This window comes from Hypomesus nipponensis, chromosome 8 (genome assembly GCF_054491055.1).
Source record: "Hypomesus nipponensis isolate SF chromosome 8, ASM5449105v1, whole genome shotgun sequence".
Lineage (NCBI taxonomy): Eukaryota > Metazoa > Chordata > Actinopteri > Osmeriformes > Osmeridae > Hypomesus > Hypomesus nipponensis.
The window spans coordinates 12,077,355-12,100,370 of NC_140368.1; the positions used below are offsets into that span (position 1 = coordinate 12,077,355).

The 23,016-nt window shown below is 44.9% G+C and overlaps 2 protein-coding genes and 1 long non-coding RNA gene across 3 annotated transcripts; 1 reads left to right on the forward strand and 2 right to left on the reverse strand.

Annotated features, from left to right (window-relative positions):
* Positions 1–119: 119 nt before the first annotated feature.
* On the reverse strand, positions 120–5,007 carry LOC146275202 (E3 SUMO-protein ligase RanBP2-like). Its single transcript, XM_084703701.1, has 6 exons — positions 4,986–5,007; positions 4,564–4,814; positions 2,373–2,444; positions 1,857–2,130; positions 658–1,007; positions 120–425 (listed from the first exon to the last, which is right to left on the reverse strand). Exons 1-6 carry the CDS (start codon positions 5,005–5,007, stop codon positions 120–122), a joined length of 1,275 nt encoding a protein of 424 aa, XP_084559827.1.
* Positions 5,008–5,025: 18 nt separating this feature from the next.
* On the reverse strand, positions 5,026–5,501 carry LOC146275203 (uncharacterized). The gene is made up of 3 exons (XR_014766355.1): positions 5,299–5,501; positions 5,190–5,212; positions 5,026–5,104 (listed from the first exon to the last, which is right to left on the reverse strand). It is a non-coding gene; the product is annotated as an uncharacterized LOC146275203 (long non-coding RNA).
* A 1,464-nt stretch (positions 5,502–6,965) lies between these two features.
* Positions 6,966–22,692, forward strand: LOC146275204 (ATP-binding cassette sub-family C member 4-like). The gene is made up of 31 exons (XM_084703542.1): positions 6,966–7,039; positions 7,846–7,956; positions 8,260–8,380; positions 8,493–8,717; positions 9,588–9,677; positions 10,791–10,954; positions 11,372–11,497; positions 12,582–12,831; positions 13,464–13,577; positions 13,851–13,940; positions 14,032–14,223; positions 14,586–14,680; positions 14,788–14,874; positions 16,990–17,086; positions 17,357–17,572; positions 18,196–18,333; positions 18,616–18,653; positions 18,784–18,887; positions 18,973–19,119; positions 19,279–19,358; positions 19,493–19,643; positions 19,785–19,904; positions 20,042–20,152; positions 20,258–20,358; positions 20,566–20,757; positions 20,844–20,999; positions 21,142–21,231; positions 21,318–21,490; positions 21,614–21,719; positions 21,826–21,960; positions 22,097–22,692. Exons 1-31 carry the CDS (start codon positions 6,966–6,968, stop codon positions 22,190–22,192), a joined length of 3,990 nt encoding a protein of 1,329 aa, XP_084559668.1. The 3' UTR covers positions 22,193–22,692.
* Positions 22,693–23,016: the final 324 nt, after the last annotated feature.

A 23,016-nucleotide genomic window follows, 5' to 3' on the forward strand; every position in this document is an offset into this window, starting at 1 on the left:
CATCTCAGTCAAATCTAGTGTGCTAATTTTGACAAATCAAAGGGTACGAAACCCACGTCTGCAGAAGTGTCCGACAGGCGTGACGTTCCCTCATGAGAACGTCTGCGGTGCCATCTGTCCTACAGCTGTCCACAGGATGTGATGACAATCTTCTTGGTGGGCTTGCCCGTCTTGGTGCCCAGTTCGCCCATCTGACGAACGGTTTCCATGCCGTTCTGGACGAAGCCAAAGGCCACGTGTGTGAAGTCCAGATGTTCGGCCTTCTTCAGGGTGATGAAGAACTGGGAGTTGTTGGTGTCCCGCCCCCGGTTGGCCATGGAGAGCAGGCCTGGACCCGTGTGGCGCACGTCAAAGTTCTCGTCCTCAAACTTCCCCCCGTAGATTGATTTGCCTCCAGTTCCATCCTGGCTGGTGATGTCTCCACCCTGACAGAGTCGGGACACAGGCGAGGTTAGGACAACTGCAACAGCTTGACTCAAATTGATGTGGTTCAACTTCATTATTTAGTCTCATGCTTTACGCAACTATAGATTAACATGCCAGTTGTTATGACAGTACACAAGATACCTACCACTAATACTCCCATCTGTGTCAAACTGAACCCCCTCCCTCCCCACTAAGACCACAGTTATTCCCCAAGCCGTCCCCACAGCTCACTTGGCACATGAAGTCAGGAACGACCCTGTGGAAGATGGAGTCGCGGAGGCCAAAGCCCTTCTGTCCTGTGCACAGGATTCGGAAGTTCTCTGCCGTTTTGGGAACGATGTGGGAGAACAGCTCGATGATGACGTCTCCTAAGGCCTCGTCGTCGGCAGTGATGGTGAGGTAGACTCGGGGGTTGGATTCTCGGGAGTGCTCCTGGGCTCTGGACATCTGGGGTGACATCACAGCCAAGGAATCTGATTGGCCCATGCGGCTCTGACACTCTGTGAAGGTTTTCCTGAAGGACCGGGCCAGCTCAGATGTTTTAAACTTGGCAGCGAGTGTCTCCACCTTGCCCTCGCCCTCTGGAGTGAGAGAAAGTAGGGGAGAGAAAAAAAGATGGAGAGAGAAGAAAGTAAACACCACAGGTCATTAAGCTATTTGGCTTACGCGATAAGGTTTTTCCAATATACATATTTTATAGTCATTATATACTCTAGTACTTCTATAAAGTTAAGGATATTGTGACAGCCCTCGTCAGCACTAATGGGGCACACCTGGGGATGCTGCAAGATAAAAAGGCCATCCTTTTCCCACTTTTACTCTCTCTTTCTCTCTATCAGTGGTCAGATAGATTAATGCGGGGCTTTGACTGTCCCCTATACACCTCCCAACATTTGCCACTGAAAACTAACCACTCATCCCCTCGCGTAACTGATTTACTGACCGTCATGCCTTCTTGTATCATTTCAGTATTTAAGAAATACAATTCAGAATCAGAATCAAAATGGGATTTATTCACCATGAAAATTTGCACGGACAAGGAATTTCCTTTGGCAGGAAGGTGCATACAATAAACATATAGGAACCTCAAATTTAAATATGTGGATTATCTATACTTGTGGACTATCTATACTAAGGGTACATAAACTAGCAGTACTAAGTGGAATTATAATTAAATAAATGTGTTTAAAATGTATTTAAATACATTTAAAATGTATTTAAAATGTATTTAAATTAAATAGATTAAACTACAACTCAGCCTGTAGTTACCCTTTGGCCAGTTTGTAACAAGTGTGGGCTCATCTGGGATTTGAACCTGAGACCTCTCGCACCCCAAGTGAGAATCCTACTGTCAGGCTGTAACAATCTAGTCTTCAAAGTTTAGGGCTAACCCTGACCCTAACAGCCTGGGCTATTTCGGTGTTACTCACCAGCGTGATCTGTGGCGGTCCAGACCAGCGCTTGGTCGGAGGTGTTCATGGGTTTGAGGTCCATGGCCAGGGAGATGATGTGGTTCGCACACACCTTCAGCACCTTCTCCCTCCTCATCAGGACCCGGTAGAACCTCTTCTCTGGGTGGTACAGGATCTTGATGTCTCCCACACCACGCTCCTTCCACTGGTTCAGGTCTCGATCCCAGCGGTACAGCTTGGTGCGCTCCTTCAACAGAATTTCCTCATCCTCCTCTCCTGACTTGGTCTCCAGCTTGAACACACAGCGAACCACAAGGATTATTACAGAGCTGATGCCATACACATTCTGTATTTCTCTCTGAATTAATCAAGGGCCCAAAATCACGAGTCAAACTTGTCCAACTGCAGCAGACACAAATTCATCGTAGTTTGAACAGTCTTAAAATTGGAAGATTTTGCATGCAGAAGAGTCTGAATGTCTCGAGGCTGGTTTGTGGGAATAAGATTCTCTGGTTTGATCTGTGAACAGGCTACCCCGGGTAATGACAATATAGGCTCAAAGTGAATGTTCACATTATCAGCAGCATCGTCATCATCGCTCCCCACCTACTCTCCATCCTTCTTAGGTCATGACACAATTTCATTCACTCAATTTCATTCACTCAACCAAAGAAGCTTAGAAGATACTATACAACATCTGAAAACATCCTCCTACAACTTGGATATTCTACCAACACACTTTTTCAAAAAATATTTCACATTGCATGACCACTGATCTTTTAAAAATTATAAACACATCCTTTCTCTCAGGTATCTCCACCACAGCACTGAAACTGCTCTTGTTAAGGTTTTCAATGACATCCACTTAATCCACAGATTTCAGTTTTAGTAATACTGGATCTTAGTGCTGCATTCAACATGGTCGATCGTGACATTCTACTAGACAGACTAAAAGTATGGGTAGGACTCAACTTAACTGGTTTGAATCTTACTTGAAGGACTCTCTTGAGGTTCAATACTGGGGCCTCTTCTATTCAACATCTACATGCTTCTACTGGCTCAGATTATGAAAAACAACAAAGTGTGTTATCATAATTATGCAGACGACACAAAAATCGACATCACTTTATCACCTGGGGACTATAATCCCATACAAGGGCTAGGTAAATGCATTGAACAACTGGATGTGCCTGAATTTTCTCCAATTAAATAAATATAAACAGAAGAATTTGTTTTTGGTCCCAAGGACGAACGATTGAAAGTCAGTGCTCTGCTTCAATTGCTGATGTTAAAAACCACAAACCAAGCCAGAAATCTAGGTGTATTTATGGATTCAGACCTCAACCTGAACAGCCATATGTAGACAATTGCAAACTCAGCATACTACCACCTGAAGAATGTATGAAGGGTTAGAGAACTTATGTCTCAAACAGGATTTTGGAGAAACTTGTCCATGCATGTATCTTCAGTAGACTTGACTACGGTAATGGTGTGTTCACAGGTAAAAAGTCAATCAGAAAGCTGCAGCTGATTCAGAACGCTACAGCTCTAGTCCTCACTAAGACCAACAAAGTGGATGTGATGGCATTTTTTGACATAGTTACTAAGAGTGTTGTGGATCACATCACTCCAGTTTTGAGGTCTTTGCATTGGCTTCCTGTCCAACAAAGAATTGACTTTAAAATCCTGTTGCTGGTTTATAAAGCACTGAATGGTTTAGGTTCTAAATACATTAGTGATCTGCTGCTAAATTCTGAACCATCCCGACCCCTCAGGTCATCTGGGACTGGTCTACTCCGTGTTCCAAAAGTCAGAACTAAACATGGAGAAGCAGCGTTCAGTTTTTCTGCTCCACATATCTGGAACAAGGTCCCTGAAAGCTGCAGGTCTGCTGAGACCCTCACCTTATTTAAATCCAGATTGAAGACTTTACTGTTTGCTGTTGCCTTTAATTGAACCAGATTCAAGGATATCAATGTATGCATCTCACTCCTGCATTTTATTTCTTAAACTGCACTGCAACTTTTATTTTATTTCTTGCTTTGTGACTGTTTTTAATGTTTTATCAAATGTTCTTAATTGTTATCTCGTATTCTTTTGCATTATGTTTTGATGCTTTTAATGGTTTTATGTGAAGCACTTTGAATTGCCTTGTTGTTGAAATGTGCTATACAAATAAACTTGCCTTGCTTTTCCTTGCCTTAGGTGCTGGTGCAGCTTCAAAAACTGTGGCATCAGCGCTTGTCCATGAGAAGTTAAAATCTACCAAAGAAAAATTGAGACCTGTTCAGACAATGTGCATTGCTGATTGAAATTATATTTATCTAATCCTTTAGTTTTTCCATGATCGTTTCAGTTGTCATTAACATAAACCTACCTGACTGTCCAAACGCAAATTTCCCAGTGTTCTGGGCCAAATAAGCAAATAAGCACCCTCCTCCAACGGTCTTAAAGCCAGATGAAGTGTCTTTAAGGAGAAAAACAAAACTGTTCAGAAAAACTCCATGAATGTTTTATTTTGTATTGAAAGAATACCAGCAATCTGTTATACCTTGAGTAATAGTAGTAGTGGTAAAGTTTGTGCTGACAGTGATAGAGTCTGCTGCAGCAGGCGAATAGTTGGATGGAGCAGGGAAGGAGACGGCTGGAGCCAGGGGGGAGACGGCTGGAGCCAGGGGGGAGACGGCTGGAGCAGGGGGGAGACAGCTGGAGCAGGGGGGGAGACGTATGGAGCCAGGGGGGAGACGGCTGGAGCCAGGGGGGAGACGGCTGGAGCCAGGGGGGAGACGGCTGGAGCAGGGGGAAGACGTATGGAGCCAGGGGGGAGACGGCTGGAGCCAGGGGGGAGACGGCTGGAGCCAGGGGGGAGACGGCTGGAGCCAGGGGGGAAGACGTATGGAGCCAGGGGGGAGACGGCTGGAGCCAGGGGGGAGACGGCTGGAGCCAGGGGGACGGCTGGAGCCAGGGGGGAGACGGCTGGAGCAGGAGGGGGAAATGGATGATGCAGGGGGGTCAGTTTGAAGCCTGTACAACGTTCTGTCATGGATTGTTTATGGACAGGTATGATCATGATAGGCCAGATTGTGATCAGTAATGCAGTTTAATGCAGGTACAATATTAGATATGATTACTTGATCAAAAACTCACTGTATGTCACAATGTCCTGCATCTTCTCCAAGACTCTCAAGGTCAGGTTGACCAGATGTTTGGCCACGTCTATCAGCGCTCCTGAGACCAGCTGTGGATCCGGCAGAGTGGACTGGGCTCTGGAAGAACATTCTGGAGTCAAAGCTGCTGTGGGGTTGGTTTCACAACCACAGAGAAGAGAGAGACAGGAGGCAGGTCACTTACCTTTTCACTGTGTCCTTGTAGTTCTGTGGAGATACAGAAGATGAAGTTAGACACTCATAAACACACCCAGCCAGTCATTCCATATGAACTAAGAGAGATCAGTCCTGACCTGCAGGAATGAGATGTCTTCAGCTCTCAGCTCCTCCTCTATGGCTCTGATTGTGTGTGAAAGTGTTGATATGTCTCTGCTCAGCCCCTCAATCTTCTCCTTCATCATTTGACTCTTCTGCTTCTCCTCCTTCCTCAGTGCAGTTATCCTGGCCTCCTCTTCTTCTTGTAGAAACTGGTGAAGCTTCTTAAACTCCTCCTTAATCTGCCTCTCTGTGTGCTGGGTCTGGGTCTGGATCTGGAGACATGGAGGTTCATACAGAGGTATATGGCTGTCTTCAAAGTATATGCAGTCAGAGGCTACAAAGGTCCTGCAAATGGCAGTACCCCCAGTATTCTTTGCTGAACTTTCAACTTTCAACTTTATTTATCCTTCAAAAGGAAATTAGTGTGCAGCAGGGGTCAAAAACATATACACAAACACAGAACAGCGCCAAATGCCAACAACATTACACAACACAGAACACACAATACAGACACACATTCCCCCAAACCCCATGACACAGGGTCTAATTGGGACAGATATGGCCATTGGCAGGAAATAAATAATTACATTTTTTAAAACATCATGATGTTGGCCAAGTGAATTTAGGTTCCTAATAGCTACAGGAATGAAAGAATCTCTGACACGACCAGTTCTTAACCTAGGTAACCTAAAACGACAACCAGAAGGGAGCAAATCAAACTCTCCGAAAAGTGGGTGGTCAGGGCAGTTTAAAATGTGTTTAGCCTTACCCATAACTCGTTTATCGTATATATCTTGCAACTGGGCTAATTGTACCCCAACCACCTTAGATGCTACATTAACAAGCTTTGTAAGCTTACGCTTGTTGATCATTGGAGCAAGCGTAAGCTTGAAGCCATGACTGCACATTTCAGTGCCCAACAGGGTTAGGGTCTCAGCTCTAGATCTACAACCTGTAGAGCTCTCAGATCTACAACCTGTAGATCTGATATATTCAGATGTCCAGAAAGAACAAGAGAACAATGATTTAGAAAAGGAGGTATCTGAAGAAGAAAATGGGGAATAATACAACCCAGAGCATGATGCAATAATACATCTCCACTTTAGTAAAGAAAACAGTTATGACTGGCCTGCTGTAACAAAAACGAATGGTTGTCCACTGATTAAATCCAGTCTTTCTGCAATGTGAAGAGGTAAAACCCACATATTCACAACATTTGTGATGAATGACAGGTTGCTTCTTCATGCACAATAGATTAGGGGTTTAAAATTCAATTAAGCTGCTTTATGTTAGGCTTTTGTGAGGGAGTTCATTTTTGACCCTTAGGACAAGGGGAGTATGCAGAACACAAGGGTTAATGATTACAGTGATAACAATGATTCAGTGGCCACTACAGGCACTAGCCAATAGGATACTTTTTCCTGTTATGAATTTCAGCTTTGACGTGCCCAGATGCACAGAGGCAAGTGCCTCCAAGCCTATCACAGCTCAAACGGGGTAGTGGCACCCCAAGTGCTGGGACCAAGCTGTAGGGAAGCCTTACACCCAGCAACATGGAACGGCAGTCTTTCTAGCGCACAGCAGTAATACATGTGCGTACAACAAAGTTTCACAACATCTTTAGAATTGGCAGTTTTCGAAGAAAAAATAACTGTCCCAGCCTTGACAACGCTACTTGGAAACACCTTGGAGTCAGGACATTATGGAACCTCAAAAAAAAGATCCCCAAAACAATCCTTCTGCAACAGCTAATCTTTTCTCGCAGGTATTCTTCTGGTAAGTATAAATAGTAGGGGTGAGGGACAATAGTCGATGTATGTGAATCTATGTTTTTTATGATGTTTTAAAAAAAAATTTTTATAAAATGTAAAAAAAAAAAAAAATATGAAAAAAAAATCCTGAATCGATTTTTAATCGAATAGTGACCAAGAATCGATTTGAATCGTGAGGTACCAAAATATTCCCACCCCTAATAAATAGACTCCCGGCAATCTAATAACTTCGGCATGTCCAAACAAGACACTCTAAACATTGTATTCAACATGAATTGTTATAAGAAAAACTAAACTTGGTGTGTAAAGTCTGCATTAGGTCATTTGAATCACAGTGGTAAACTGCGGGTAAAAAACAACCCAAACATCTTTGAACAGGTCTAATGTCATTGGGAAGAAGCTAAAGCCTGACACCACAAGCTTAAAAAAAAAAGAATGTTCCGGGAAGTGGCGGAGTACAGCTTTAAGGACACAGTCCTGGAAGTAAGGCAGCCTACGGCTGGTATAAGATCATGGCTGGCATAGGCGCCTATCTCCTCTAACAAGACATGTATTCTTCAGCTAAGTGTCTTTACCCGCATACCACATAGTACAGTGTATAATATTACAAGATCTGCCTCAGGAAGAAGATGGTAATACAGTACTAAATGCATGCTCACGGCGATGTTTTATGAATGGGAGGCCTTCGTGGTTATTTCCAAGTAGGCTATCAGTAGTAGGCTGAGTTCTTATGTTGTACCTTAGGCCTATTGCACAGTTATTGAATATAAAGTTATCTAAAATCAACTCAATTTTGACTCGTTTTCTCAGTTGGCTTAATCCTTTATTTCGGATTGGTTACAAGAGGAAGCTTGAGGAAGATGACATGTACAGAGTGCTTCCAGAGGATGGATCTGAGAGATTGGGAGAGGAAATGCAGAGGTTTGATAAGCCAGTAATAGATTGAATCTATTTACATTCTCTGACCACACTTTATGTTCAGTTCTAATACATCTGTAGGACACTGTGAGAGGGATTTTGTTGATCTAGGAAATCATTGTTTCATGGTTACCTACAACAATATTAGCCTTTCCACCAATATTTAGCAGATACCTTGAGAGGTTTGGCAATTGAGAAAAGTGGTGTGTTTGATAAAATAACTGGTGGTACAAGCTATGTGTTTAGTCAGTCACTACTGGTCACTCAAACAGTATTTGGTAATGCTGACAATGTCATCTTCAATAGGCTCTGGGAACAGGAGTTTCAGATTGCTGCAAAAGAGTTTAGAAAACCAAAACTCACTAAAGTTATCATCGAGGGCTACTGGAAAACCTATGCAGTATTGGGGTTATTCACCCTTTTTGAGGTTTGTAGAAAGTATGCAGTATGTAAAAAAAAAAAAAAATAATATATATATATATATATATGCATCATGATGATGCCACATGTTCACAGCTTTTTTTTGCCCCAATCAACAGGAGACGATAAAAGTGAGCCAGCCGGTCTTTTTGGGAAAGCTGATCCAGTACTTTGAGCATCATGACCCAGATGACATGAATAGACTGTATGAGGTGATTGGTTATGCTGCAGGTATATCCCTCTCCACCATCTGCCTGACAATAACGCAGAACCTCTACTACTATCACGTCCAGAGAGAAGGCATGAAGATCAGAGTGGCCATGTGTCACATGATCTACAAGAAGGTCCGTATAAGATTTGGCTTTTTTGCAGGGATGGGGGGAAAAAATCGATACAGTGATGTATCGTAATACTACTTTGGGAAATTCAAACATTGATTCTCAGACGATGTTTGATCAATTCTCAGATCGATCAACTCTTATTTTTCAATTTTTTTGTTATTATTAAATTGCCAAATGCACTTGTTTAGTATGTATTTCTGTATGGAGTGTTCAAAAGCTACATTATTCAGTAGTTACAGTACAAGTGTCAAATGTAACTGCTACACAGATTAATAATAGTCCATTCACTGTATTGTGCTGCTTGGTCTTTAGGATAAATATTGTCGAATTGAACTTCCAGTAATAAAATGTGGAAAGCTTTAAATGTACATTTACATTTAGTCATTTAGCAGACGCTCTCATCCAGAGCGACTTACAATAAGTACAGGGACATTCCACCTGGGGCAAGTAGGGTGAAGTGCCTTGCCCAAGGACACAACATCATTGCACGGCTGGGAATCAAACTGGCAACCTTCTGATTAATAGCTTGACTTCCTAATCGCACAACCATCTGAACCCTAAATGAAATGATTAATGTGTTTTTTTTATAGTATTCAATGTATTGGGCAAAATATTGTATTTGAAAGGAAAACTTGATCATAGTCTATTGATATAAAAACAAGATCAGAATACAAATAATAACACAGAAAGAATTGCGAGAATAGCAATAGGTAACGCAATAATATCGTATTGTGAGGTCCCTTGCAATACCCAGCCCTATTCTTGTGCTGGGTGAGTCACAACTCTGGCTGACTCATGTAAGTGTGTATGGATCAAGAAAACGGCACAGTTGATTGATGAAACCTTTTTTTAATGAATGTTCCACCCTCCCAGGCTCTTCGTCTCAGCACTGCAGCCATGACAAAGACCACCGCGGGCCAAATTGTCAATCTCCTTTCGAATGACGTCAACACATTTGACAAGGTATGCAAGACATCCTTTTGAACTACAAGATGCAGACTGCTCCTTGGCATTAATGACTGAATTACCCAGAACTGTGCCCTCTGGTACTTTGTGTGCTGCACTTAATGTATGCATCTGTAGGTCTGAATGAGTGAAGACGCATGCTTCCCCTTGTATGTATGTTGAAAACAGAGTTGTGAAGTAAGTCCCCCCCCCAAAAAAAAATTGTCAGTCTTTCTCTCACTCAAGGGTGGTTTAAAATGGCATAAGCTCAATCAAGCTGCTGCCTGGCTCAATCCCTGGTTGATCCCTGTACGTCATTCAAGTTTCGTTGGAATCAGTTTGCCGACACCCAGGGCAAATCTTTTTTTTTCTGGAGCATTCTGTTACTTGGCAGTAACCTGTTAAAAACAGTCTGGGAAAGGTTGGGAGGTCTCATTGCTTGCTGTTTCTCTCTTTGGCAGACAAAGTGATGACCTGTGTAGCCCCCTTAACCTTTCAGTGAACCATATCACACGAGAGGGATGATTCTGCGGTACTGCTGAATATCAGCAGTCATAGTCAGAGGCCACAGGCTCAGTAGGTTTGAGGTCACAGGCCAAGTAACTGTTTACCCAACAGTACTACAAGCTTCATTAGTTAACAAAACAATAAACAGAGAATGATTTGCTTTTTTTATCATTTATTTGTCTCTGGCAATAAATAGTTTCACCAGTGGACTTTTGCCAAGTAGCATATAAAACACACTCCTGCCCACGAATGACATTATGGTTGTTAATATAAGCAGAGTGATGCATGTTTAGTTCACGGTTTAGTCCCGGTGCCGTCAATGCCAAATATCAGCCCTCATGGAAGGCCCCTTGTCCAATCAAACTACTTGGTAAAAACTGTTGTATAGTGTGATGTATTGGGGCTCTGCCAGGAATTTTGGGCCCCATGGGGAAAAAATTAATAAATACAAGTTTATAATTTCTATTAGTCTTTCAATTTTTGGGGGCCCCTGTCAGTCAGTGGCCCTTGGAATTGTCCTAACTTTTCCCCCCTATACGGCGCCCCTGTGTATACATACTAGGTATTCTCCCCCCCCCCCAAAATGCCAGTAAGCTGAGCCCCTTCCTTTCTCCCTGGTTACAGGTGACAATTTACCTCCATTTCCTGTGGGTGGGGCCTCTGCAAGCAGCGGCAGTCATCTGGTTGCTGTGGGGGGAGATCGGCCCGTCGTGCCTCGCTGGAATGGCATTGCTCGTCTTCCTCATGCCACTGCAGACGATGTTTGGGAGACTGTTCTCCAAGTTTAGGTAAGACATGGAGCGCATGCACACACAAGGTGTCTGAGGGAGACCTTTGAACCGGGCAACCGAGCACGAGTGATGAAATCTATCAGATAGTCTTGTAACATTTGTTTTTCCACTGATCTTTATTTCTAAACCCTATAGAACCCTACAGCTCAATGATATGCATGTTCTAATGCATGTAGCAGTACATCAGACATCCCAAGTCTCCTGGGAAAATCGGAGATTTAGTATTAAGTGCTAGCGAGAGACTGTCCAATGGTCATTTCTGGTACAGACAGGTACCAAGGGGGTGGGGGTTGGGGGGGATGAGCCACCTCCCGGAAATGAGTCTCTGGAGGTTGGGGTGTCTGAGTACAGTAGATCGAATATCAAAATTGTGCTACAAGCAAATTGTTTAATTATGTCCGTTTTATACCACAGGAGTCAAACTGCTGTCCTCACAGACAATAGGATCCGCACCATGAACGAGGTGGTGTCTGGAATCAGGATCATCAAGATGTACGCGTGGGAGAAGCCCTTCTCAACACTGGTCCATGATGTCAGGAGGTAACACAATCAAATGAAGGATGTTTAAACAATGAATCCCATATTATATCCATATAAATATAGGGATGGTAAGATTCACCGGTTCGCATCGGTGCTTTGGCATTAAAGCGTTTTAAAAAAGTGTGCAGCGGATACAATGTGGGATGAAATCGCAATGCATCGTTTCTAACATTTTTGCATCGGTATAATCCGTCGTATTTATATACCAATAATTGTATATTTAGATAGTTTACTCTTCTCTAACTGTTTCTTAAGCATGCTCTCATCTCCACTGCTGTCAATGGCCGATTCTTGTCAAGTCTCCCGGCCTTCTATAACTCCTCAACATATTGTGCCGATCAAGGTACCACATACCAAATAGGAAGCTATTCACCAACAAACAAATCCCTGTTGTGTACGACTAAGTAAGACGAGAGATAGGTGAGTCATTGAGAAAAACCTTAAAGACGGATATCTGAGTTCAATTTGAGTTCATGGAGTCAGTTGGCTGAGCGGTGAGGGAATCGGGCTAGTAAATAGAAGATTGCCAGATCAATTTCCAGCTGTGCCAAATGACATTGTGTCCAAGGGCAAGGCACTTCACTCTACTTGCCTCTGGAAAAAGTTCCTGTATTTGCCGTAAGTCGCTCTGGATGAGCGCGTCTGCTAAATGACTAAATGTAAATTTATTGTGTGAAGTGTTATGACAGTGTTTACAGCAGACTGTCAGTAATAGTTCACCTTGTTCAGCTGTTTGGACAGCTCTAGTGTGTAATGAAGCTGGATGGTAAGACCCCCTCCCCCCCTCCCCTGTGTTCCTCTTCTACTGTTTACAACTTGTCTTGGGCCAAGATGATGCGATAAGCAGTCAGGGGTGAAATGAGGACAAGCTCACTTTCTTTAGAAGTCAGTTAGGTCATACCTGTGGGAGTAGGATCAAGAAGTGGTTTGTGGAAGCACAATTAGTATTAATTTCTATTTTAGTTCAAATATTTTTCAGAATCACATCAAGAGGAGAGAGTCCACCTCAAGAGCAGGATTTCTAAATCATTGTTTGGTTAAGTGTGTACTGTTTTTAATAGCCTCTCCCTCCTTGTCTCCACAGAAAGGAAATCTCAAAGATCATGTGCAGCTCCTACCTGCGAGGTCTCAACATGGCCTCCTTCTTCACGTCTAGTAAAGTCATCGTCTTTGTGACCTTCACTGTCTATGTTCTCCTGGGGAACCCCATCTCAGCCAGCCGGGTGTTTGTTGCCGTGGGGCTGTACAGCGCCATCAGACTGACCCTCACCCTCTTCTTCCCCGTCGCCATCGAGCTGCTCTCTGAGGCCCTGGTCAGCATTGGCAGGATACAGGTACAAGGTTGGTCTGAGGAAGTGTGAGGCTGCTGGAAGTCAAACCGAGAAGGCAGGCAATGATTGTTGTGCAAGCCTTGCCTACACATGTAAAGAACAGGCCGCAGGTGTTGTCTCCATGGCCTTAGTTCATTTTAGACAGAAGGGTGTGGTGGCCAATGTGAAACAAGACCTAAACGACCTGAACAACTCTTTATATCAAGGCCGTAGCCATGGAGTCAACATTGGGGGGGACGAATTTCATTTTTTATGATCATTTCGGACAGCATGTGTGGGGTTGCCTGTCGTAGCGTAGCACATTTATGTTTTTTATCAATATATTGGGGTGGGGGGGGATTTGATGTCCCCTCCCCCCAATATATATTATGATTACGGCCTTGCTGTATGTAATCTTTCACGTTTCCACTCACCGGATTCCCAGTCTCCAGAGACATTATGACTCGAGTTACAACCTTTATCACCTGGTCACAATAGCTGGGGTTATTTGCAGTCAGATCTATCTATTTTAATAAAGAATATAGTCAAGCGGGTTACTGTACAACAAGCTTGTGAGGCCTCCCTGTGGTTTTGTATGTCTATAAAAGCACAAGATGGATTCCATTGTTAATTGGAACCGTGTTAATGTACCCCAGAATTTCCTCCTGTTGGATGAGATCAGAAGCACCAGCAGCAGCCTAGAATTCCCTCTGGAGGACAAGCTGGAGGCCTCGGTGGAGGTCCAGGACCTCATCTGCTACTGGGACAAGGTGAGTGTTCAGAGTAGTCAGGGTTGTCGATTCTGGATGGGGACCCAAACATCAAACCAATGCACCCGGTGATTAGCCCATAAGGGAAAAGCCTACTCATCAAGTGTGTTGTTCCAAAAACCTCTACCACATCTGAGGAACAAGCAGTTGTTGGTTGTCAACAGAACGCTTATGGCAGTTGACCTCAACAGGGCAATTCAGATTTATTTGGAATTGGTGTGTTATGCAATATTAAACTATTCCCATGTTTTTAACCGTCTTTCCTCTCTGCAGAGTCTGGATACCCCGTCTCTTCTGAACGTCTCCCTCACAGTGACGTCAGAACAGCTCCTGGCTGTCATTGGACCTGTTGGAGCTGGGAAGGTCAGAGGAGCCTCCAGTTATCACCTGTGCCCTCATTTCTGTGACTGAGTAACTATTTTGTGCACAAGCTCACTTACTACATTTCCCACAGTCCTCTTTGCTCAGCTCCATCCTTGGAGAGCTGTCTCATAACAACGGGGTGCTGAAGGTCAGAGGTCAGCTGGCCTATGCTTGCCAGCAGCCCTGGGTGTTCCCTGGAACCATCCGCAGCAACATCCTGTTTGGTAAAGAGTTCCACCCCCAGAAGTACGAGAAGGTTCTGAGGGCCTGCGCCCTCAAGAGGGTGAGACAAACATACACCTTCTAGTTTTTCATTTAAGCCCATCTTCACATGGGATTCTGTTCACATGATATGTCCAGATCACATCCTATAAGATAAAATGGAGAAAACATGTTCGCATGGTGTCAGTAATCTGTATTGGGTCATCACTGACCTGTACGAGTTTATCACTGTTTACAGTCTCTTCCTTTGGCACTTTGTTCCATGCATGTGTAGAGTATATAAAAAATGCGTGGCAACTGTTAATAGCGTGTGACTGATGACCTTCCCCATCCCACTCAGCTTCAATGGCTCACAGTAGATCTTGCTGGTGGTGAAGGACCTGTGTGAAGCCCTCTGCTCAGTTCTCTGTTCTGTGTGTCCAGGACATGGACCTAATGCCAGACGGAGACCTGACTCTGATCGGGGACCAAGGAACCACCCTCAGCGGGGGACAGAAGGCTCGCGTCAACCTGGCCAGGTAGGAGAGACTGAGACCTTCTGTTCCTGTAGGTTATGGATGTCACCTCCTGGATGCCACCAGTAATGCACACCAACCCTGATGTAAGGTGTGTCTGTGTTTGTCAGGGCTGTGTACCAGGACGCTGACATCTACCTGCTGGATGACCCTCTGAGTGCTGTGGATGCAGAGGTCGGGAGACACCTGTTTGAACAGTGAGTCTGAGCTACTGATAAGCCCCACGACATGGTGATGAGTTGCCTGTTCTTTTTTTTTTTCACAGTAAAAAATACAAAATAACAAAAACACACTGCAGTGGATGTTGTTTACTTCATTAATGTGTTTACTGTGTTAATGGACTGAGGATGGGAGTAGGATTCGGTATTCGATTACGGCCGAATCTTAACCAGTGGATTCAGTATTCGGCCGAACCCCAAAAATCTGGATTCGGTGCATCCCTACAATTAAACTAGTCTCAAGTTTCCCATTTACAACAATGCAGACCAAAGATAAAATACACTTTAAAGTAAGCTGCACCACCTTACCATGGTAGCTTTTCAAACTGTATCTGCTGACCAGTCCCAAACCTGACTTGAATTAACCTTAACAAGGCATTTGTGGCTAAAGCGGTTCCATAAAGACCAATTGTAGTTCACACAATCCCAGACAGCAGTGCGTGCACCCATTCTTGAGCAGCCAGACAGGTAGAACATGGATCATATCGATCCACCAAGACAAATGCAATGTTCACGACCATGTGACTTTTTCCTGAAGGAACTTTCTCTTTAAGCCGTGTACCAACACCTCATCCACCACCGCCATCTATCAAAATAAAATGACTTGCCATGATTGGCATGGAGGATAGGCTACGTAGGTCGAGGTCCTTTTTATAGGACTTTACTTCATTGATGTAAAACATCATACACCCTCTAAACAGATCTAAATTGATTTTCTATAAATGTAGCCCACATATTGAACTGCGTGGAAAAAAATACAAATAAAATGCATGCATGCCAGAAAGTCTGTGGTGAACCATCGTTTTCCCATTGGGTCAGTGTTTCAGCAACGTCTGGTTAAGCAACAGCACGCACTAAGCCTGACCATTAACCTGCCCCTTGTTCAGGTTTGTTTCACAGCTTAACCCTTGTGCTACCTTCGGGTCATTGTGACCCTTCTTCAGTCAGACCCACCGTCGTATTGTGATAACTTTACCTAATACCAAAATAAAGTGAAGCATTTTCTTTTAACCTTTGTGCTGAGGGGGGTCTGAGACAGCGCGAAGGTTAAAAGAAAATGCTTCACTTTATTTTGGTAAGAGACACGTACGAGGGTTCTCCTTACGAGCATGTTCGGGAAACGGATGTAGCCTAAGAAATAACAATGGTTCATTATTTTGCTCGTAGAGAACCCTCGTAAGATCCATCGTTATCGGGAAACGCAATTTAGTAAATAGGATTTGATGGCCGCATTCGGCATTCCTACACTTTTAAAATGCAATTCAATGTGGAAGTAATCAAAGTATTCACAGAGCATGCATGTAGGCTATTCTGTAACAAAATTTTTGAAAGTATCCTTCTTCCCAACACTGCTCATAGACAATGGTAGCGAGCCACGTTCTGCACTTTTTCTGTAATGTAAGTCGGACCACCCCGGACGCACCTAAAATCTATGGGTATAGCGCCATAAACCTCCATTCATCCTGCACTGGACCGTGAGTGCCCTCATATGGAACTCGGGTGGAACTGCAACCAGTTCAGAACCCGGAAGTTTCCCGAGAGTGGCAGTTCTCCCCATATTAGACGTTCTCTGGTTCTACTGACGGATGGCTGAGATACCAAATTTGTACCAATACCAAATACCTAGTTTGTGTGTACACTAGTGCTGTGGCAGAGTATAGTAGAGTTGTCAACCTTTATCTCTGGTGTTACTGGGTTGTTTCTATAAGTGACTGCATCCTTTTTTTTTTAGCTTATTGTCCCAATGTTAAAAAATGTTTACGTTTCAAGGTGAATTGCCAGCAACAGACATTTGTAGGATTGTTTGTGATTTGGTCTTGGTGACTTAGGGGTAGTCAAGAGGACTCCTAACTTTTCACAGATTTAGGAGCTGGTTTTAGTGCCAAAACACTTTGTGAAATACTCTTATGAGTATGAAATTGAGTCTTAAAATTAGGACTGACACACCCACTACTTTTTAGAGTTTCTCCTAAATCGGCACATTCAGAGGAACTTTTAGCCTTAAGATGTTTTGTGTAGACGGAATTTGCACAAGCCTATATTGTGGCAGAAAAAGGTTACCGATTGTCTTTTTGGGGTGCCTTGTCCTTCCAGGTGTATCTGTGGCCTGCTGAAGCATAAACCTCGTATACTGGTGACTCACCAGCTGCAGTACCTGAAAGCAGCAAACCAGATCCTCGTCCTGAAACAGGTGTGTGTCACGGCCTTCCATTCCACACATCCTGTTTTTTACATTTCACACGAAAAGAGAATTTAATAACGTTATTCTCTCTTAGCTGTGGTATCCAGAAGCTGACTTGTTTTTCCGCTGGTCTTCTACTTAGCCTCAGTACATATTCTATAAACCCCTCCTGTATCAGCCCTTGTAAGCGACAGTTGAAGGCAATCCTTACTAGCTTTGAATTGAAAACATACACATACAAACACACACACGTCATTTGTATTTGTGTGTGTGTACCAGGGTCACATGGTGGCGCGGGGGACCTACAATGAGCTTCAGTCCTCTGGTCTGGACTTCACCTCCCTGCTGAAGAAGGATGAGGAAGAGGAGGAGCAACCAGACCCAGCCACAGAGAGCAGCAGCCAGTCACCACAAAGACGTGGCCTCTCCCAGAATTGTTTGCACTCCCGAACATCTTCACTTCATTCAGCTAAAGAAGGGGATGAGAAATTGCCGGTGGGTACTAAATTTGACCTTTTGGTGCTAATTCCGAGAGTTTTAATTTGGGATTTATACATGCTAATTTTGTCCACTAGAGGGCCTTAAATACAGATTCGGTGCAGTGCATTGTTTATATCCATCCAATATTCCGTGTTCAAGATTGAGTCAGGTCAGGTCAGTTTGTAAAGTTGATGGAAGTTCAATTTGTATCAATTTCCATGAAGCGTTAATTCCAAGCTATTAAGAAGAACGTTCCTGATCAATGAAATGCGCCATGCTGAACATAGGCACCCTAAGAGTTCTCCATAATATTGTATATTGGAGCTGTTAGTGTGTTGACACTGGATGTGTATGTTTCGAGAGTGTTGGGACTACATGTGTTCAGAGTGAGCTGGGACTGGATGAGGGTGTCGAGGGGTCAGACGGCTGAGCGAGGAGGGAATTGGACTACCAATCAGAAGGTTGCCGGTTTGATTCCCGGCCGTGCAAAATGAAGTTGCGTCCTTGGGCAAGGCACTTCACCCTACTTGCCTCGGGGGACTTGTACTTACTATAAGTCTGTCTGGATAAGAGCGTCTGCAAAATGACTAAATGTGTATGTAAATGAAAGTCTGTATTGGGGACTGTGTGAAACACAGGCTGAGCATGTCCGGAACATGTCAGAAGAAAGCAGGTCCGAGGGCACCATAGGTATCGGCCTCTACATGAAGTACCTGAGGGCAGGAGCCAGCGTCATGCTGCTCGTCGTGATGTTCATAGTCAACATCCTGGCTCAGGTATGCAGCTGTCGTCTTCACTCAACTTAACGCCGTTTGACCTCGCAGCCTGTTTCCTGAAGACTCTTAGCATTACCTTCGATCTGCATTGAGTTGAAAATTGACTGACACTTTGTTGCCCGAGGCATGGCGCCTAGCATCTCCTGTCAGTGTGATGGTATATGAAAGGGTGAACATAAGGAATGGAGATTGTAGTTGGTGGTAGTCGTTTGTATAACGTGAATCCCTGTTAACAACATAACTAGATTGTTCTGTAATGTAGTACTTTTGTTTTGTGTACAGGGAACATATATTCTGCAGGATTGGTGGCTGGCTTATTGGTAAGAGACAAGGCATAGTCACGACTTTATCTTCAAATAACGTCGTTTCTGACATCTTTGTCATTTAATTTAAAATGAAGTTGAAGTTTGTCTCCTGCTCGGATTTGTGCTGTGGTGGGCTTTGTTACAGGGTTGAGGAACAGGAGAAACTCAATTCCAACGCCACCATCATACTGAATGGTCACAACGTCACCCAAGAGTTCGACCTAGATTTCTACCTCGGAATTTACGCAGGTAAGACATGAGATTTGGGTGGAACTTTGTTTTGCAATGTCTTATTTGGGGCATTACGTTAAGAACTTTGCCAATCTGTGTTCAGGTTTGACTTTAGCCACTATCGTCTGCGGCTTTGCGAGGAGTCTTATGATTTTCAAAATTTTAGTGAGGTGTGCTCAGACGCTCCACGACCGCATGTTCAACGCCATACTGCGGACACACGTGCGCTTCTTTGACGTCAACCCAATTGGTGAGCAAAGATGTTAACGTTGGGTGAGATGCCCACCTGGGTTGAACAGACGTTCTTCAAATGTACTTTGGCTACCTAAGACGAATGTTGCCGAAACGTGTCAATGAGCAGCAAGTAGGGAAAGTCTTCAACTCATGGTCTGCTCTCTTGTTGTCTCAGGGAGGGTTCTAAACAGGTTCTCCAAGGACATCGGCGAGCTGGATGCCTCCCTACCCTGGACCTTTTTAGACTTCTTCCAGGTCAGGATCTCGTCCCAGAAGGGGTGGGACAAAGGAGCTAGAATGTGGTCCAGACCTGTGGCATACGCTTCGTCAGCCTCTGTGTTCAGATGGAGGCTATGTACTGACGTGCCACCTGCGCTGTGGTTTGCCAGATGTTGCTGCATATCATCGTCGTGATCGCCGTGGCGGCCTCCGTCATACCCTGGGTCCTCATTCCTGTGGTGCCGCTGGTCCTCGCCTTCCTGTTCCTGCGACACTACTTCCTGCAGACTTCCAGGAACGTGAAACGCCTCGAATCCACCAGTGCGTGTTTTCAACACCCATATGCACCCAAGCGCGCCACATACGGAGAACCCCCACTCAAAAAAGTGCACCCGGACACTGGTGTGTATGTATTTGCTCACATTGTGTTCGCTGTAGACGTGTTGTTCGTGTCTCCTGCAGCTCGGAGTCCAGTGTTCTCCCACCTGTCCTCGTCCCTCCAAGGCCTGTGGACGATCCGAGCCTTCAGAGCAGAGGAGAGGTTCCAGAACACCTTCGACGCACACCAGGACCTGCACTCAGGTTGGACATGAATGCGACTACAATGCCACACCTCGAATTCCAACAGTCTACCATCAACACGAGAACCTCCGTCTCTCTCTCTCTCTACCAGTCTTTCTCCTCAGTCATCTTGCTGACTCGTCTCCTGTGCTCCTCAGAGGCCTGGTTCCTGTTCCTGACCACCTCTCGATGGTTCGCCATCCGCCTCGACACCATCAGCTCCATCTTCGTCACAGTCACCGTCTTTGGCTGCATTTTGCTCCGAGACCGTAAGACACACTTGACAGAAGAACACTGAGAGGGAGCACACTGCCAACAGTCGAGTAGAGCTATGTTTTAATGAAGTGGTGTTGTGTAACGGTTGTTCCTGTTAGAGCTGGAGGCCGGTGCTGTGGGCCTGACCCTGTCCTACGCTGTGACCCTCATGGGGATGTTCCAGTGGGGGGTGAGGCAGAGCGCTGAGGTGGAGAACATGGTGAGACACTTGCATTCACGTGGCTTTGAAAAGAACTGGTTTAGCACTTTGGTAGAATAGCGCTTCACTACAACAAAGGTCGTCTGAACTGGAAACGCTTGAGGTCGTACCTTAATCCACATCTAGGTTAAATGAGTTATGATTTACAGAGCTGCTTGAAGGGTTAGTTAAGGTCAATGTAGTTGGTATAATAGTCTGTCTCCTCAGATGACGTCTGTTGAGAGAGTGTTGGAATACACAGAGCTGGAGAGCGAAGCACCCTGGGAAACCCAGAAGCGCCCTCCCCCCGACTGGCCCAGCCAAGGCCTCATCAACTTCGACCGGGTCAGCTTCTCCTACAGCGCAGATGGACCACTGGTCCTGAAGGACATGACGGCTGTTATCAGACCCAAAGAAAAGGTTTGTCCTCTCCGCTGACGGCCCTGTTTCCTCACGCCGGTGAGATGAACACGGCTGAAGTTGTTCCTCTCCTCACTGTTCCTCAGGTTGGCATCGTGGGGAGGACGGGAGCAGGGAAGAGCTCCCTGGTCTCTGCTCTCTTCCGCCTGGCAGAGCCTGAGGGCAGGATCTACATCGACGGGGTCTTGACCTCTGAGATCGGCCTCCATGACCTGCGCCAGAAGATGTCCATCATTCCTCAGGTACCCAGGGAGGGCTAAATGATGTCCTGGTGGATACGTGTAGTGCACACGAGCTGTCCTCTATGTCTGGATCCCTTTCAGCTGAGTTTTGTAATGAAGCTGTTCACACCACGCCCTGTTTGTTCCCACTTATGACCTGCAGGACCCAGTGCTGTTTACAGGCACCATGAGGAAGAACCTGGACCCCTTCGACCAGCACAGTGATAAAGACCTGTGGAACGCTCTGGATGAAGTACTGCTGCTTGGCTTCCTAGGGTTACACACATCATGACATACACGAACCTCCCGGTGAACACCACAGGTGTCTTGTCTCTCCAGGTCCAGCTCAAGTCTGCGGTGGAAGAGCTCCCCAACAAGATGGAGACGGTGCTGGCCGAGTCGGGCTCCAACTTCAGCGTGGGCCAGAGACAGCTGGTGTGTCTGGCCCGAGCCGTCCTGAGGAAGAACCGCATCCTGGTCATCGACGAGGCCACAGCCAACGTGGACCCCAGGTAAACAGCAGCCCGGCCCCACACACCTGACCTCCTCACTGGCATGTGGAGCAGGTCCCGGGCGCAGGTAGGCTCTGAGGAGATGTCACCTGACTGTCTCCTGTCTGTGCGCTGGTGCCGTAGGACCGACGCGCTGATCCAGGAAACGATACGAGACAAGTTCCGAGACTGCACCGTGCTCACCATCGCCCACCGCCTCAACACCATCATAGACAGTGACCGCATACTGGTGAGGCCGAGTCGATTTTGTGAATTTGCACATTTGCGTAAGCGTCTCGGATGATGCCCTCCAATTGTTTTTGATGACTGACCTCTGGTCGTACTGATTGTGATAGGTTTTAGATGCGGGTCAGATCCATGCCTACGATGAGCCTTACATTTTGCTCCAGAACCCTAATGGCATATTGTACAAGATGGTTCAGCAGTCAGGAAAGATGGAGGCTACTGATCTCCTGCAGTCAGCCAAACAAGTGAGTCCTCATGTTCACAGAAAAATGGTAGCTGTTAAACGAGAAATCTGAATACCTGATCAGTAACTTAGGTTCTGAGATTGTGGTCAAAACTTTTGTTTGCAATGCTGACAGATTGTCTCTGTTGTACGTTCAGGCTTACCTGAGCAGGAGTCGTGCAGTTATGGCCAACGGAGGGGGCCACACGGGCTCATCTAATGGTAGCCTGGTCATCTGTGAGACAGCTTTTTAACAGACTTGGTGATTGGACTGCTCATCATTCACCTAGGTGCCTCATGCAATGACTGCTGGGGCCTCGTCTGTGGAGAGTGCTCAGCTCTTCACGTGCCTTAGTTTAACACCTGTTCACATGGAGCTGCTGTGGAACCTACCTGGAGCAGCATGGCTTCAGCGTGACCTCACAGACCAGATGAAACACACATGTAGTTATTTTAAAGATTAATACTTTGGAGTTAAAGTTTATGGTTGGATTGCACTGTCATTTCCAGTAAGTGACTTTTTTTTTTCTTTAAGCAGCTGAGGAATGTTTCCATGAAATATCTGAAGAATATTCTTTGAGCCAGTTTGATAGTGTTTTGCAGTTTATTTCTGGTGTCAGTCTGATCAAGCAAACTATGTTGGCTCCATGGCCAGGTTAAAGAAACTGCATACTGTAAAAGTCACCTGTCCTGCAGATTAACTAAAGAATTATCTGCAAAACATTGACTTGAATGAGTAAAAAAAACAAAACAATTATCATGTGTTTTTTTTTCCTTCTGACTGTTATTGGTCATGAAGATTATATTATGATTATAGTTAGACCAATTTGTCTTTAAGTTAGATCTAATGTTATTGCACAATTAAGAAAATCGTTGTCAACTGATTGAAGACTAAGTATAAAAACTATTTTATACTAACCTTTTAACACTAACCCTTGATGTTTCCTTACTATTTTGAATCACCATACGGTTAGCATTAGTGATGTTAAGCTCGATATACCGTGCTCACGAAGCGTTATCGACCTTTCGAAACAATTGGTACCGACACAAACGTGTCGAGCGTGGCTTCAGATGGGCA

Bases quoted from the DNA above. Each gene is read 5' to 3' on its own strand.
- LOC146275202 (XM_084703701.1), bottom strand. From the start codon at position 5,007: ATGCAGGACATTGTGACATACA. The intron at 4,815-4,985 runs GTGAGTTTTTGA...CTCCTGCTCCAG, and splicing joins GCAGGACATTGTGACATACA to CCGTCTCCCCCCTGGCTCCA. The intron at 2,131-2,372 runs GTAGCCTGTTCA...TGTGTGTTCAAG, and splicing joins CTATATTGTCATTACCCGGG to CTGGAGACCAAGTCAGGAGA.
- LOC146275204 (XM_084703542.1), top strand. From the start codon at position 6,966: ATGGAACCTCAAAAAAAAGATCCCCAAAACAATCCTTCTGCAACAGCT. The intron at 13,941-14,031 runs GTCAGAGGAGCC...CATTTCCCACAG, and splicing joins GACCTGTTGGAGCTGGGAAG to TCCTCTTTGCTCAGCTCCAT. The intron at 20,758-20,843 runs GTTTGTCCTCTC...ACTGTTCCTCAG, and splicing joins TTATCAGACCCAAAGAAAAG to GTTGGCATCGTGGGGAGGAC.